The sequence below is a fragment of the Falco punctatus genome (assembly GCF_963210335.1).
Source record: "Falco punctatus genome assembly, chromosome: 6".
NCBI lineage: Eukaryota > Metazoa > Chordata > Aves > Falconiformes > Falconidae > Falco > Falco punctatus.
The window spans coordinates 91,525,834-91,541,801 of record NC_137585.1 but is presented as its reverse complement, the minus strand read 5'-3'; the positions used below and the strand labels follow the sequence as shown (position 1 = coordinate 91,541,801).

Below are 15,968 nucleotides of genomic sequence, written 5' to 3'. Positions count from 1 at the left end.
CACGTGACCTGAGGACAGCCTTAGCAGGATGGCGCTCCGTCCAGCAGACTCACTACACTTCCCTGCGTGCGGGAGCTCTGCCCACAGCAAAGGGTGTTGTGTTAGAGCAGGGGCCGTTTAAAAATGAGTGCTCTGTTGGGGCTGGGAGGGGTAGGAGGGAGACCAACATGCAGGGCTGGTGCTTGAAAGCCAACAGGTCTCGGAGCCCACTGATGAATACCCCCTGTCATCCAAGAAACATGGATTTTTCACGAACAAACTGCGTATCTCCTCACACTGTTGAGCCCTCAACAGTTCCTCCCCACCCAGTGCTTTGTCACAAACCCAACTTTATTTTTGCTACAGGTTTTATACCACCAGCGATTCTCAGCCGTGTACCTTCTCAGCTGCTTCGGAGAGATCCAGGCTCTGCAGCTTGCCTGCAAGTTCATCCAGGAGGCGTGACTGCTCCTCCTGCTTAGCCTTGAACTGGGCCTCCTTCTCATTGATTAAGTCTTCCACTTCCCGCCGGGTCCGCGCCGACAGCTCCACGGCGCTATCAGGGTGAACAGTGGAGGCATTGACCCTCTCCTCTGCCTCCAAGGACATCTGGAAATACTTGGTGATACTATCCAAGGCTCCTGCAGAAATCAGATGGAGCTGCTCAAAAATCTATTGAGTAACCCAAAGTTATTTATGTTACGGAGGTTGGCAGATGACACATCGAGGTTAGTGATATGAGTATCAAGTTAAATGAAACGCTAGCCTCTGCAGCTGTATTCAGCACCATTGCAAGGATGACAGAATTTGCCCTGTTGGGGGGGGGGAAGTTGGGGTTTGTTTTTTTTTTGCATGGTTGACAGTGGGTCAAGTTTGCTGAATTTTGAAATTAAGCCTTTCTCTGACCCCAACGACTGAATTCCGCTTGCCCCGAGGACAAAAGGAGATCTGGCCTTTTAGGTTTACAGGGCAACAGTCCATTATCTAAGGATTCACTTATCCCGTTAGTTCTTAGGGTTTGCCCTGGGATGTCTGGCTTATGGAGTCACTGCTTGGAAACTGGTCAGAGCTTTCCCAAGAAACAACCGCTTGATGAGAAATGCTGATTTATGGAACTGTTAGTTTGGGACATCTCCTGGAGAGGCCTTGAGCGGGTGTGAGGGACCCCGCGGGGGTGGCCACACTCTGCACCTTAGGGCAGATCTCTGCAGAATGCCACCAGCTGGGGACTCCTCTGTTCTACATCCTACTTGCCTTGCTCTGTGAAATCACACTTTTACTGGAAACTCAGGCTTTAAACTTCTCAGGAAATGTAAAATAAAATCAAATCTTTTGTCTCAAGCTGGAATGAAGTCGGTTGTCAAAATTTCTCAAGAATTCTGTGACATTCCTGTTTCTCCAGAAAATTTTGTTTCTTGGCACATTTCAGCGTGCCGAAAGGCATGCAAAGTTTGGGTAGCTCAGAAGAACTGGGCCCTTATGGTGTCCTCTTAGTCACAAAGACCCAGGTAGTTTTTTCAACCAGAAACAACAGTTTAACAGACTGGGGAGAGCAAAGGAGATCTCCAGGTGTAGCTTGGAATCTGCTGCACTTTCTGCTGTTGTGTCTCATCTAAACAAGAGACTTTAAGACAACTCTGTGCCCCAAGAACTTGACCTGGCTTTGCAATGTGCAGAGGGAGGGAAAGTGAGGGGGCAAAGCAACATTCCTGCTGCCTCAGCAGTTCTGTTAATGCACAGAAAGAAGGCGCCCTCCGAGGAACTGTGTTTTATTACAAGTCAGAAGAGTAATCTGCCATTTAAAACCATGCACTAATTAAATCTTTGGCCACCCCACTGCTTTCTCCCCCTCCCTGTGACACTTACCCCGAACATCGGAGATCTTGATGAACTCTAGCTGTTCTGCAAGTTCTTTCACGACATGGTCTAGGCTTTTGGCATCTGTCTCCAGTGCGTTCAGGTCAGTGTCTGTGCTATTGCTCTTCACCGCTAAGGCTGACAGGTTTTCTTCTATGTCAGCTATCTTAACTGTAACGTCTGCCGTCAGCTTTCTGTAAAACAGAGGCATGGGACTCAACAGCGGGAGGAGGAAGGGGTGTAAGCCTCGGTGCTTCACGTCACTGAAGAGTGGTGGTTAGAGCCATGCTGAGCTTCTCCCACGGCACGACCTGTCCTCCCTCTGTGGAGCTGCGAGTGATTTGTAACAACATGCCTACCTAGAATACTGTTTTGTTTCCTTTATCACACAAAACTACTTTTTAATCTACAGCACGTTTATAAACTCAAAGCACCAAATTGCTCAGAAAACAGCTGCTTTGTGTAAGATTAACTGGAGGCAGATTCCAGAGGACTGGTGTAATGCTTTTGTATCACGGCAACTGCATAGGTCAGAGTTGACTACTATGATCCATACATAATTTGCTTCCCATCCCACACAGTTACAAATGCAGTTTTGATTACTACGAGCTCATGGGACAGATCTGAACTTCAGGAAGCAGGGCGGGGGGAAGCCTTAGTTTTAACACAATGGATTCTTTTAACTTGTCTGTAAAGATCCCTCCTCACCAGCCGTTTCTCTAGGGCTATGATGGAAAACCTCCTGCCCTCAGCATGCAGCATAGCCTCAGCGAGCCACAGAGCAGGCTTTAGCTAATGGGATAACCCTAAAAGGAAAAGCAAGCGTATGATGTTACACGTCAATGCTGATGTGGAACTAGGCATAGGAAGCTATTCCCATCCATGGCGATTCCACTAAACCCAGTGTTTCCTCATTCTGAAAGAATCAGGCAGTATTTAAACTCCATGATCGATTTACAGTGCTCTCAATAGCCCAGCAGCCTGCTGTTTTCCAGGAGTCCTCCAAAGCCCATTACTTCTATGCAGCCAGAGTAAAGCAAGAACAGATACGTATATACACATACCTTAGAGCAGCCGAGGAGCTGCTTTTTCCCTGTCTGACACGCTCAGTACACACAGAGCTCAAATGCAGCAGCAGCCCCCAGCTCTCCAGCTGGAGGGAAGGAGCTGCAGGGCACAAGCACATCCTTAATTGGGACATTTGTGCTTTAATCCTCGCCCCTCTGCTTTGTGCAGTCTCCTTTACAATGCACAAGCAAATGCGAGCAGTTGCACACAGGGCTAGAAAGCGTCTGTAATCCTACTCGATGTTAAACTGCCCCATCTCCAAAAGCACAAACTACTACCTTTTGTATGCTTAGCCCTAAAACAAAATACAAGGCTCATACCCTGAGAAAAATGGAAGCAATCCTTGTTATAAAGCTGATGCTTCCCCCCACACGTTCGGAGTGCAGAAAGGAGCCCAAGTTTCCAACTCATCAGCTACACAGGGAAATCCAGGAATTTAATCTCTCCCCTCTTCATTCTCTCGCATAATAGCAGTGTTTGTCCTTTGCCCCAGGGGAGCGCAAGGCAAGCATGAGTGGCTCTGCGGTAATTAGCTGCCTGGTGCCAGTGGGAGCGGGACAACCCCTGCCCAGAGCGTGGCAGCTGCACTGCTCCCACCTTCCCCAGCCTGGTTTCTGCTCACAGGATGGATGCCCGCTGCTGGTGCCGAGCATGGCAAGGTGCTCCGCCAGCCCCAGGAGCTGCAGCGTACCTTGCCCAGCTGGACGAACGGAGCTGGGGTGTCAGCCCAGCGTGGGGACAGCAGTCACTCAAGTAAATCCCAGCTCGCCGGCACTCCCACTCCCTCCCACACTAGACTTACCCACATAACTGCGACTGTACTCACTCTGCTTCCTCGAAGAGATTCCCAATGTTGTTCAGGGGCTCAGCAGCTGGATTTTGAGTGATGATGGTTTTAATTTCACTGAGCTTCTCCTCCAGGGTGTTGAGCGTCTGCTGGTACGGGCCAGTGACTCCTGTGATTTTGAGGGCATTAGCCCTATCCAGGAACTGCTGGGTTCTATTAGACAGCTCGCTGATGATCACATCCCAGAGGGCGAAGCACTGGTGGCATGGCAGGCAGTTGGGGAAGAAGCCCGAGTAGCCCCGGGAGCACTTGTCACAGCGTGGCCCTTCCACCCCTTCGTTGCAGATGCACTGCCCGGTGGCACGGTCACACTGCGGGGTCTGGATGCCATGAGGGTTGCAGTCACACGCTGGAAGGAGAAAAAGACACGAGTGAAGGCTATGGGGAGGGAAATTACAGTGATTGGCAGGGAGAAAAAGAATCGGTTACAATGCAGTGGTGAAATGAGTATAGCCGCGCTCTGTGTCTGCATTATAAAAAGCTAATTATGGGTAAGTCTGCTTGGGTACAGGGGAACTGGGGCTGAGTATGGAAGGGGAGTAAGAGGCAGGGAAATAACTCTAGGGGAGACCAGGATTTGCTTATCTCAGAAACAGGCACAATAACAGAGTAAGGACGGATGCTTCTTGCGGTGTTTGGATGTCAGTTGGATACCAGCTGAAGACAAAGATCCCAGTTTCACTCCTACAATGAAAAGTAAGTAGAGCAAGGCTTTCCAGACAGGAAAAGAAACAACAGGCAGGCACATAACAGAGAGTTTAAGAGCAAAACATGACTGAAATGGGAAAAGCAAACAGGAACAACCATTTACTGTCTCCTCCCGCACAGCAGTAGAGGTCAACCGAGGAATCCAGCAGATCAAAACCCAACGACCTTCCCCTGCACCTCCCACAGCCAGCCAGCACAATAAAAGGAGATAGCTGATTACACAGCGTTAAGTGGTGGAGCTCCCTACCACAAGACACTGCGGGGACTAAAAGTTCAGGTGGCTTCGAAGAAGAACATGACAAATTTATGGAGTAACGGCCCTCGAGTTTTTCTGTGCAGAGGTACAGGACCTGGCTCAGGACATGCTCCAGCCACAGATGGTGGGAAAACATTCACAACGTGCATCAAGGAGCCTGGCACTGAGCTGCCATTCTGGGTATACAGAAAATGGGACAAAAAAAATCAGGCAGTGAAAAGTGGAACAGAACAAAGAATGTGGTCATGGGCAGCCCTGTCTAAGAGGCAAAAGAGAAATCTCTGACACAGGTGCTATTGACCAAGAGCCTAACCACTGTCACTATCAAGTGGGAATAAGGACGAATAATATACATATCTTTTGTTTTAATTAATTCACGCTTTGAGCACCAAATCAGGAGTTAGTATTCACACCTTCCTCGAACTGAATTTCATTCTTATTTTATTTCTGTAACCATGATCACCTACCTACCTTTATATGCTAGTCAGGTAAGACCCAGGAGCTCCAGGTGGCTGCCAAATTGGAGCGATAAGGTTTGGGCAACACCCCTTTTTAACAAGCTTTTAGAATAAAGCTGCTCTTCTTTGGTACTAACCCACCATGAAGAGAAGTTACTCAATTAACTTACTGACGCACGGTCATTTCTAAAAGCAGACACACTTTGTACACAGTAACGCTAGCTAGAGAAGCATTTCCATGCAGTGGGGCTGCCACTGGACCTCCTCTCCTCCTCAATCATGCAGGCAACAGCAGCAAAGGAAATTACCAACCTGCAAAGCTTTCCATAAAGGGATGGCATCAAAGAAAAAAAGAGAGGGCTTGAAAGTATGCAGGTCATCTACCTATCGTAGTGGCAGAGTACACCTGAAGCAGGACAAGCACATGCTCCCTGAACAGGAAAAGGACTGCAATACCCGATAAAAGCCTTTGCTCACACATCCATTTACCAGGCATCCTTGAAGGAGGTTAATGGCTCAAAAAGGTCCATAAATCAATTCACAAACCCCAAGCACATGCCCCCTTGAAAAAAAAAAAAGGGCAAAACACAAAGCCGTTTCAAGAGCGTACATTGTTTGCTTCAATGCCAAAACACAGTGGTGGTCTTGGGTTCAAAAATTACACAAAGAGCCTCGGCAGAACAAATCGCTCCTCAACAAAACGACTTTCTTGTACAATGTGAATGTGATAGGCAAGAGACAAAAATAACTTCTGCTGCCTGCACAATTGAGCAAAATGGTCCTTTGTTCTTGGAATCATACCCTGACACAAGAGATTGTTTTTACTTTACATCGCAAGTGCTTAAGTAGTCGACTAGCCATGGAATATGTTCCCTGCAGGCAAACTGTTGAGTTCCTGTTTGAAGGTCAGTTAACCCTTCTGTCAGCTAATAAGGCCCTCAGTATAATGATGAATTGTCCAAATTCCTCTGCATAGAAAGAGGCTAAATGGCCTGTGGTTTTTCTCAAAGATCCTGAGATCTGATCAAGTTACATGAATACTTGCTGCTGGCAAATCAGATCACTATATTTACTTGCGGATTTAAAAAGCTTAAAGTGAAAAAAAAAACCCGTGTTGGTAATTCTACTCCTGAATACCTGCATGTTCAGGAAAGGCAGATGACATGACTTTAGTAGCATTTACATGGTAATGTGGATTCCAAAATCTCTGGAGGCAGAAAACGCTGGGAAAGGGAAGAGGACAATTTAAGTACTAACTCATTTGCAAAGTGAAAACCCAAACTCCACAGCTGCCTTTGGGAGATGACAAAGAACAAAGTAGTAATTTATTCTAAATGCAGCACAACATTTGGAAGAATCATCACATTTCTAGAATTCTACAAAACTTCCAAGCTGAGCTTTGTGGGACTCATGAGAAAATCGTCCAAGGCAGCTAGAAACATTACTGTGGGTTATTTCTCCATTTTAGAGTTCTCTACCAAGACTAGAAGCAGGCGACACTGGCTCTGCATTACCTCAGTAGTGTAAATCCAATGTATATAAACTGGCTTGCAAAAGTGCTGGTTTCACACTTGCTCTTTCTTTTCTTCACTATCTTCCCAAGTCATTAGCTGTGCACAGGACCACACCAGCTTTCAAGCCAAAAGGGAAAACAGAAGAAAACTTTATCTCTATTTTTAAGTAAACCCACATAGTTTAAAGGAAAAAAAGAAAAAGCCTCCCTCAGTACTGGAATAAGATTCTAGTCAATTTTAGTTTCTTTCCAGTTTGAAAATTTCAGAGGCATTTCTACAGGTTGGTGGTACGGTCTCTCTAGCTACAGCCCTTGGACAATTCCTGGCTGTGGCACTAACTGAACCATTTATTAAATTCTCACAAAAGCATCACTGCTCCTCTTACAGCTCACACCCTGCAAGCAAACCTTTCATCTCACAAATGACACACGCATGTCAGTGATCTTCTTTTTTTAAAGTCCAGATGACCTCAGCCAAGCACTTTGATGACAGATGATTGACACCACCTCTGTTCCTCGCTACAGTCAGTCTCCAAGTACTTTTATCAGAAGCTGGGGCCCAATTTCTGAACACCGCGTTAATAATTACATTAAGCTAGCCAAAACGCCACAGAAACTGCCTTCCAAAGTCATGTGGAACAGGACCTCCACCATCTCCAACACCTCTAGCGGATGAGTCCTGCACCCTGTGCCCTGGCTTCTACCAACAAGCTATTTTACACCCCAGCATTGAGCACATCCAAGGCCATTGCAGAGAACATCTTCCCTTTACAGCACGGTGGGGATCAAACCCTCCACTGACTTCAGCTGCGACCAGTCCTCAGGAGGAGGAAAGCAAGCCCGGGCCAAGACCACACAAAGCCTTCTAGGTAGCAGGGAACGGCTGGAACACCGTGGGCCACCAGCCAAATAGCTCAGTGCACAGGTTTCAGCTCTTTGCCTCATGCAACGCCCGCCTATCAAGCACCCACTGGCTTCAGTCTCCGTGAGATTTCAGGGCACGACTTCATCCTAAAAGCGGCAAACAAGCAACTTTATTCTAAAGGGACAAAAGCACAGTGACAATGGCAGGATCCATGTGAAAGGAAAGGAGGACCTCCTAGCTGGCACAAACCGGAAAAGTCTAGCACAGGATTGGCAAATAGCTCACGGAAGAACAACTGAGTTACACATCCATCATTCATGATGGTGGGCGCACACCCAACAAAAGGATTTACACGACGTTTGATTATCACCACCAACAAATTGGGATGTGAAAACAGGAGACGCCTCAATTCCTATCACTCGCTAGAAACAGAGTGAACACTGTGCTCCGCGGAACGTTCCAGCACATCATACCCAACATCTTTGTGAAGACTATGCCAACATCACTTCTAGCCACAGTAACACTTCCTTCATTAACGTCCAACTCTTCCACGGCCACCACGAGTCAACTCCCATGCAGTCCAGTGCTAAAGATGCTCTCTGTTATGGCAGTTTTGCTTCTGATATACTCAAACAACCTAACTGAAACACAATCTATAAAGTATTGCTCAGCTCTGGAGGTTTCGGCTCTAACCAGCACACTCACAAGTCTGATGTAACACCCGAGTAGCTATACCACATCTGATTTTAGCACGTCTGGTTAATCCAACTCTGTTTTTCAAGAAGAACAAGAAACACACAGGCACATCTAGAGATGCAGACATGTTTCAGGTATTACTCAGAGGCTAGCGATGGCTTTATACTCCACTTAAAGTGTACGTGGAATTGGGAAAGACGCAATGTCCTGTAAGCTCCTTTTAAATGCTTTGCCTGTGCTTACATGACTAGGAATTGGGAATACACAGATGGTGAGTTTACCGTGAGATATTTAGATGCCTTAATAGGTTTGAGTTGGAAATGGCCTTCAGGACCAACGGTTGGTAACTCTCCCTTCATGCAGAGGGGGGGTGGACCAAGGCTGAGGTAAAGGGCTGCGAGTTAATATAGACAAGGCTGCTTGCTGTGAAGAGCAGTGTTGGACAGGGCTCAAATCTGTCCCCAGGTAAGAAGAGCAGGACATTGCAGTACCTCTCATAGAAAATATAGCGGAGGAAAAGTCTTTTGTAATGAACGGCCAAAGATCTGAGGGTTTTCAAAGGAGCATTTACTAAATTAAACAATAGGGTTCTGTTTTGAAATGTCATTTTGGAACTGGGTATATTGTTTTCTTTAATTGTTTAACTCAATCAGACGTTCTTCTGTGGCATACTCCGACTGAAATGAAATCACATTTTTGACAGGAACATTTTCTAGCCAAATTCTTCAGTCAGGATCTGCTAATTATCAGCTTACGAGTATAAAAGATTGTAGCCACATCTGTTCACAAATGCCCATGCACATATGTACATGCACACACAGACTATCCATGGGTAATTTTATGCCACCTTGATCAATGCATTTCTCTTTCTGTATTTTTTTCCTGATCTTAAAGATAAAAGTAACACTCATAAATATTTATTGAATGTAATCTTGTGGAAACCTAAGGGGAGAAATCCCATAGAAGTAAATGAGTAGCTCGAGTGGTTTGCTTTATGCTTACAAGGATCTATGAACCGCTTCATCTTTCCCTTACTCTGACAGCTCTGCTACCTTTCCCTCTGGTTCTGAATATTTAGAACTCACTTCCATTTAAACGACTGTAAATTTAGTATGTGGCATATTTGCATATCACTTAATTTTAGCTAAGGCGTGTCACAGCAGTTGATAGTACAGCCGAGATGATATAATGGGTACTAAAAGGGCTGTATGAAGATCGGCCTCAGTGTTTAATGCCTTATTGCAGGATGCTAGGAACGAGCAAGTGCCATACATCATCCTACACAGAACAGAGATCATTTTTGCAGAAATACTTTCTTTACTGCTTGAGATCGGGGATGGAAAGCATCAAATGTTTAACTCCTCCGCAGCAAAAAAACAAAGGGTTTGTTCAAACATGATTTCCTGGCATCATTTCCCAGAGGTAGTGAGGCACTATGATGAGGAAACCATTCACAAGGTTGGAAGTTTTGCAGAGCTAGCAAATTTCTTCTGAATAATCAGCTATTGATTCAAATTACCCTGTAAGCATGTTGCTAACTCCTCAGTGTTACAACTTTCAGTACACCAGGTAAGGTAAGATCCCAGCCTAGAATTACTAGAGCTGTGCTGCATTTTAACACGCTAGCAGACCTTGCCAAAAGGGCAATTTTCTGGAAACAATCAATGTACGTTACAATATTTTAAAACCACAGGTCAATTGAAATTATGAAATTCAAAGCGAAAATTCTGTTTTCTTTAGTGTAGAATTAGTCTGGCTTCCTTTAGACACTTAGCAGAGAAGGAAAAGAAGTATCTGCTAATCTTACCCTCTGCAACATAAATACCTCCTATAAAATCAGCCTACGTGACAGACCCAGGTGTTACATTAAGACCATGAAGCCTATTCTTAAATGGCAATGGGGTAATTTTCAGTGAACAGATATTTTGGCATCAGGTACAAAACAAAGACTAAAAACTGAAAAAAACAACTTCCTGCCAATGTCTGAAATGAGTATTTGATAAAAACCATCATTTCACCCCCACTCCCATTTCATTTCAATTAAATTCTGATTTTTACAATAGGGCTTGATACTCAAGTCCGACACAAAAATATTGACACAGGTATGCTTCTTGTAAAGGGGATATAGCAATACAACTTAACCTTCAATCTCATACAGTACCTTTTATTAACTTGCACTCCGTTTGTTCAATTAACTAAAAATTGTATTAAAAATGGTGATTACTAATGATAGTAAAATTGTCGTCTCCTTTATATTACATGAAACACAAACTTCAAGTATCTGCTGTGCAAGGGCATTGTTGGAGCTGCCATCTGCAGCCACACGGTACCTCAGCCTTCCCTGGAGCCTCCTGCCAGCAACGTGCTTTGCAGGCTGAAGCCAGCACAGAGCTCAGCATGCCGAGTCCTGCACTTCAGTTGCCAGGCTTTGGAAAAGGTCCAGCAGATGCCTGGGAGACTCAAGTTTGATGAAATTTGTAATCCTATTATTTACTACCTTAGCAAGGATTTTTATGCACACGCACATGTTCACGTGCAGGCTCGCGCAGAGCTGCATAGCTCTGAAGCAATGCCCGGAGAAGACCTGCAAAGGGGCTGCCACTGTCCCCCCCCCACCCCCAGGCAGATGACACTCACAGCACAGCTCCTGCTCACTAATTCTCATAGGAACCTGCACGAGTCTGAGACTGTGTCCCTGTCCTCTACACCCGTCCTGTGCTTGTTTCACGCATTATGTTAAATTAAATGAGTAACTGCTGTGCTTTCGCACCCAGTCCTACAGTCTCTGCAGTGTGTAATCCCCAATGGACATCTGTGGGTGGCAGGAGGTACCGAGGGGTCAAGATGCTGCCCAAACGTAGGCACCCACCTTAGCTTGTCCCAGCGGTTTGGTCCACGTGTGATCTTGTTCATGCATGCAGAGAGGACACGCAGAGAGGAAACATCAGGTGATGCTTTCTCTCCACTCCAGGGAGCACAGACTGCAAATCAAAGCACCCAAACCAGGTGCAAAACCTGCCTCCCCCAGCTTTTGCTTCACCATCTCTGATCTTACGGAGATCACAGAAACAAGTCACAGGCAGCAGCCAGCAATGGTCACTACCATTGATGGGGAAGGCAGCAGTGTTCCCTGGATTCTGGTTTGCAGCAGAGTGTGCTGGGACCCCGGGGCCACATCCACAGCTTGGTGCTGCTGTGAGTGCCTGGGAACATGTTGGGGGCTGCAGCCCCCAGCCTGTCCTAGATGGGCTATTTTGTACATCTCCACACAGCTGCGTCTACAGGTTATTTGCAGGCACTTGTGTTCACATGACCTCACTTCTTTTCTTTTAGTAATTAAAAAATTTGTAAAGCGTGTCAAAGCAATTTAGGCAGCACAGCCCCCATTTCTCGGCAGGAACTCATGTCTTTTGGTGCCAGCAGCCTGAAGACCTCTTGTAAAGAGATCACGTATCACTGTCACTTGAGCGATTCACCCTGTGATTACCAACCCTGAGCAGAAGACACTTGCCCCAGCCAGTGAAGGATCCCACCCCGGAGTGGTCAGGATTGACATCCACACCTCCACATCAGCTCAGCGCCCACAGCAAAAACTCCGTCCATACTCACGCGGTTCAGAGCTCTTGCCATTCCCCATCCAGATTGGGGAAGGAGCTACGAACCAACGCAACACAAATGTGGCCGTACTGGCTGCCTGGGCCAGCATGAGCACGCCGCCAAGGGCAGGTGGCAACCACCATGGCCAGGAGCCCAGGTGTCCCCCTACAGCTGGAGCAGACATATTTGTGATGAATCCCCATCTCAGTTCCAGCTTCACCTTGGCTGCAGGCCACAGTTCAGCGATTTTCCAGGGGCACTGCTCTGCAGCTCCTTAAACGGCACAGCTTTCCAGGGTGCCTGCAAACTGCCCGCCACTAAGAGCCGTTACCTGCCCACACGGCGGCTGCACATCTGGCAGCCTTAGCATCACCCCTCTGCTCGCCAGGACTAAATGCGGGCTGAGAAATCGCTTTTCTCCCTGCGGAGGAAGGATGGGAGACGGGGCAGGAGACACTGACCCCACCATGCCAAGGAGACTCGGCAGTGCTGTGGGGCTGGATGTGCTCCATGAGCGAGTGCATGCCTGAAGCCCGTCTGGAGCATCACACCACAGGCTGCCATGGCTCAGCTCTGGGCACCAGCTCTCCCCACCTGCCACAGAGACTTCATGTTGGATGCAATCCTGAAGAAAAATCTGCATTTCTACTCGTGCGAGTCTCCAGTGTCACTTGGGGGCAGTAAGTGCAACGAGCTAGAAGGAGAGCATAGAGCTTACATGGTAAAACCAGGCTCTGAATAATATCCTCTCTTTACTTCAGAAAGATTAAAGAGCAGGTTTTCACATGCTCAAAAGGCAGCAGAAACTCCACGACACAAGAAGTGCTGGTACGCTGCAAAATCCTGCTGATAAGGTATGCAGATGGACTCCATCAATAAACCCTGATGGAGACAGCTGATACCAAGAGACAATCCTTGCCCTGGAGCCAGCAGGGTCAGTGCCCTCCACCACACCAGAATACACACAGCCTCCTCAAAGGGCTGCCTCTCCCCCGAGAAACCCAGTATGTACTCAGGAGCTGGGACAATTCCCCAGTCCTTTCATCTGCTGCATTAACCAAGTAGCTGTGACCTGCCTATCTCGTTAGATAATGGGCTTTAAGGTATCTCTATTGTAAGGGATTTATTAAAGACCACAGCAAGCACATTCCTCCCCGCAGGAGAAAAAAATACCTTAATCTACTGCAAACCCTCCTGGCAAAGGCTCCTATTTGAACAGATCAGAGATACAAGTTTGTTCTGGTCTGGACAGTGTTTGAAGTTTCTTTTCCAGCTAACGAACAGACTTGTTTATAACAAAAGGACAGAGAGCATCCAGTTTTCTAAACAAGCGACTTCATGGTGCTCGGTTTTGTGGCATGTAGCTACGGCAAACGCACTGCACGGTCTCTGCTTGCTCCTTTATTTTAGTCTGAGATATAAGGACAGTCTCCCTACTAAATCAAAAACCTTATTTCTTCAGGCTCAGTCTCCCTATCTAGACGCAAAAGAGCAGTCGCCTTCCACTACGTACAATCCAAAGGCAAAGGAAACTCAAAATTCTCAAACCCAAACACTTGCAGCATGTTTTCTTACCACACCAGCTTACCTTACGGCATTGCAACCTCATGGTTAAAGAAGAGCTATTTTCTAAACAGAGAAGTTTGTTTCTAAATAAGGGTCCTACAAGAAATAAAGTAAACCACAAGCGCCAGGCCAGGCTCCTGCCGCGACTCCCGTCCCCGGAGGCAGCACAACCCCGGGGACAGGCCCCCCCCCACCTTCCTCCCTCATTTCCAAGGCTCATACGGGCATGGGCAGGGGTCACCGGAGGGGCTGCTCCTGGCACCGGGGTGTCCCAGCGCGCCGGGGGGTGATGGCACACCCAACCACCCGGTCCTTTCAAAAGGAGCAGAAGGAGCAGGCACCGGGGACTCACCTCGGCACTCCACGCCTGGGTCACCCCAGAAGAGCTCCTGGCACTCCCGGCAGGTCCGGCCTCCGAAGCCCGGCATACACTGGCACTGCCCCGTGAACTGCCAAAAGGAACCCCGACAGGAGACGTGAGCAGCCCGGCCGCCCCGAGCACAGGCCGAGCTGGCGGAGCGTGCCCCCCGCTCCCCTCACCTCGTTGCAGGCGGGCCCGAGGGAGCGCGCAGGGTCGCAGCCGCAGGGCTCACAGCCGGCGCCGCTGGCCAGCCTCCACGTGTGCGGGGCACAGCGGTCGCAGGTCTGCCCCACCACGCTGGGGAGGCACCGGCACTGCCCCGTGGCCGCCTCGCACCGGCAGCTCTCCGAGCCCTCGCAGTCCTCCCGGATGGTGCCCAGGTGGTTGCAGACGCACTCTGTGAGGGAAAGAGCACGGCGCCTTGCCGTCAGCCTGCCCCCGCCACCAGGCTGCCCGGAGCCCACATTCAGTTCCTTCTCCCGAGCCCCCAGAGGTGTGGGCAGACGCCGGCACATCCCAACGCCTGTGGCCAGGCCGGGCCAGCCCGTGGCTGACCCAACTCCCAGGACCATACAAGAGCTCTTCTCCCATCCCAGGCTGGCCACCCCTGCAGCGTCTGCCCCAGCACACAGCAGGTGCCAGGAGCCCCTCGCTCAAGCAGTGCAGCCTTCCCTCTGCTCTCCTTCCCCCGCTCCGCATGCAACCGAAGCCCACGCCTGCCAGCTCCGGTCGGCTGTACAGCAGCAGGCCTGCGCGGGGCGGCCGATGGCGTGCCAAGCAGAGCCGGGCCCCGCTCTCCCCCCAGCAGCCCGTCTCCCTGCCGGGCTGTGCCTGGTGCCACAGGAGGTGGCTCTGCCTCCCCGCCGCCTGGCTCGGCTCCTCACCTCGGCCCTTGCTCCCCCTGCCCAGCCACATCTGCAGGGACGCGGGTGCATGCAAAAGCCAAACCCTCACCCCGCCACCCTCATCTCTGGGGAAAGAGATACACAAAGACTGCGAACAAGAGGGCAAGAAACCCCCCTCCCACAAAAGCCTCATCCTTTCAGCACATGTAAATGTTGTCCCTGCTCCCCCTGTCAAATGTAAAGGACTCCCCGCCTGGCCAGGCATGCGGCTCCAGCTGCAGGTAATGAGGTTTCCCCTCGCCCCAAACACTCCCAGGTGAAACAGCTCAGGCAGCTGCTGCCCCACACCACAGCTGACTCACTTCTGCAGTCCTGCTGCAGGGCGCTCCCGTAATAGCCCTGTTTGCAGAGGTGGCAGTTTTCACCCTCCGTGTGATACAGGCACTTCACGCACGTTCCTGTCCTCTTGTCGCAAGACTCCGGGTCTGTGGTGTCGATGTTGTTGTTGCACTGGCATGGCTGGCAGGAGCCGCCAACCTCGTCGGGACTCCCAAAGAAGCCAGACGCACATTCATCACATCGACTGCCTGTTTGAACAAACAGGCACGGTGGGAACTGCCATCATGGCTCGCTAGTGCGCGGCCCCATAGACGGCAAGACTGAGGCAAGACAAAAAAGGCCGTTAAGGGGTGGGGAGTGTTAATCAGATCGTGCTCGAAGCAACAGAGGCAGCACTCCGCGAGACTGCAGTGGCTTGGCGCAGCATGGATGGTACCGCCTAGGGCACCGAGGTACAGTGCTGCAGCCCAGCTGCCAGCACACTTGTCCCCTCAGTTCCATTGCTGTCCTTCCCATCCATCCCTGCCGACCACCGGTCACCCCTTGCCACGCTGGTGGCGATGAGGTTCACGGCCGGCATCACCTGCACAAGCTGCCCAGCCCTGGTACCTTCCAACTGCTGCCAACCTCCAGCAGCAACACACCGACACTGGCACCGTGGTCACCACCAACAATCCATATGAACACAGCCCTCCTCACCAGGAGGTTCAACCCACCCAGCCCCCTCCACACACCCACCAAGTACCTATGTATCCCACACTGCAGACGCACACGACTTGCAGCGTGACTGGATCCTGGTAGCAGCCGCTGGCAAACTGGCGTCCGCTCTCGGGGCCGTCAGGGCACGGGCAGGGGCGGCAGTGGTCACCTGAGCCCAGGATGGGGTCTCCGTAGTAGCCAGCCTGGCACCTATGCGGCGGGGTACATGGCATGCAGGGGACCACAGGCAAACAGACCGCAGCCTTGCCGTAGCTATACTCTGGTTTTCAACCATCGTGAAGAACCAAAGGGTG

The 15,968-nt window shown here is 49.4% G+C and overlaps 1 protein-coding gene across 1 annotated transcript in view; it reads right to left on the bottom strand.

Annotated features, from left to right (window-relative positions):
* LAMB1 (laminin subunit beta 1) overlaps nt 1–15,968 on the bottom strand; it is a 44,306-nt gene that overhangs the window by 7,242 nt on the left and 21,096 nt on the right. The window contains exons 20-26 of the mRNA XM_080392749.1: nt 15,701–15,864; nt 14,979–15,203; nt 13,951–14,168; nt 13,763–13,859; nt 3,731–4,100; nt 1,846–2,030; nt 379–620 (exon numbers count right to left, since the gene is read on the bottom strand). Of these exons, the coding sequence (XP_080248875.1) occupies nt 379–620; nt 1,846–2,030; nt 3,731–4,100; nt 13,763–13,859; nt 13,951–14,168; nt 14,979–15,203; nt 15,701–15,864 (1,501 nt within the window). The remainder of the gene's footprint in view (nt 1–378; nt 621–1,845; nt 2,031–3,730; nt 4,101–13,762; nt 13,860–13,950; nt 14,169–14,978; nt 15,204–15,700; nt 15,865–15,968) is intronic.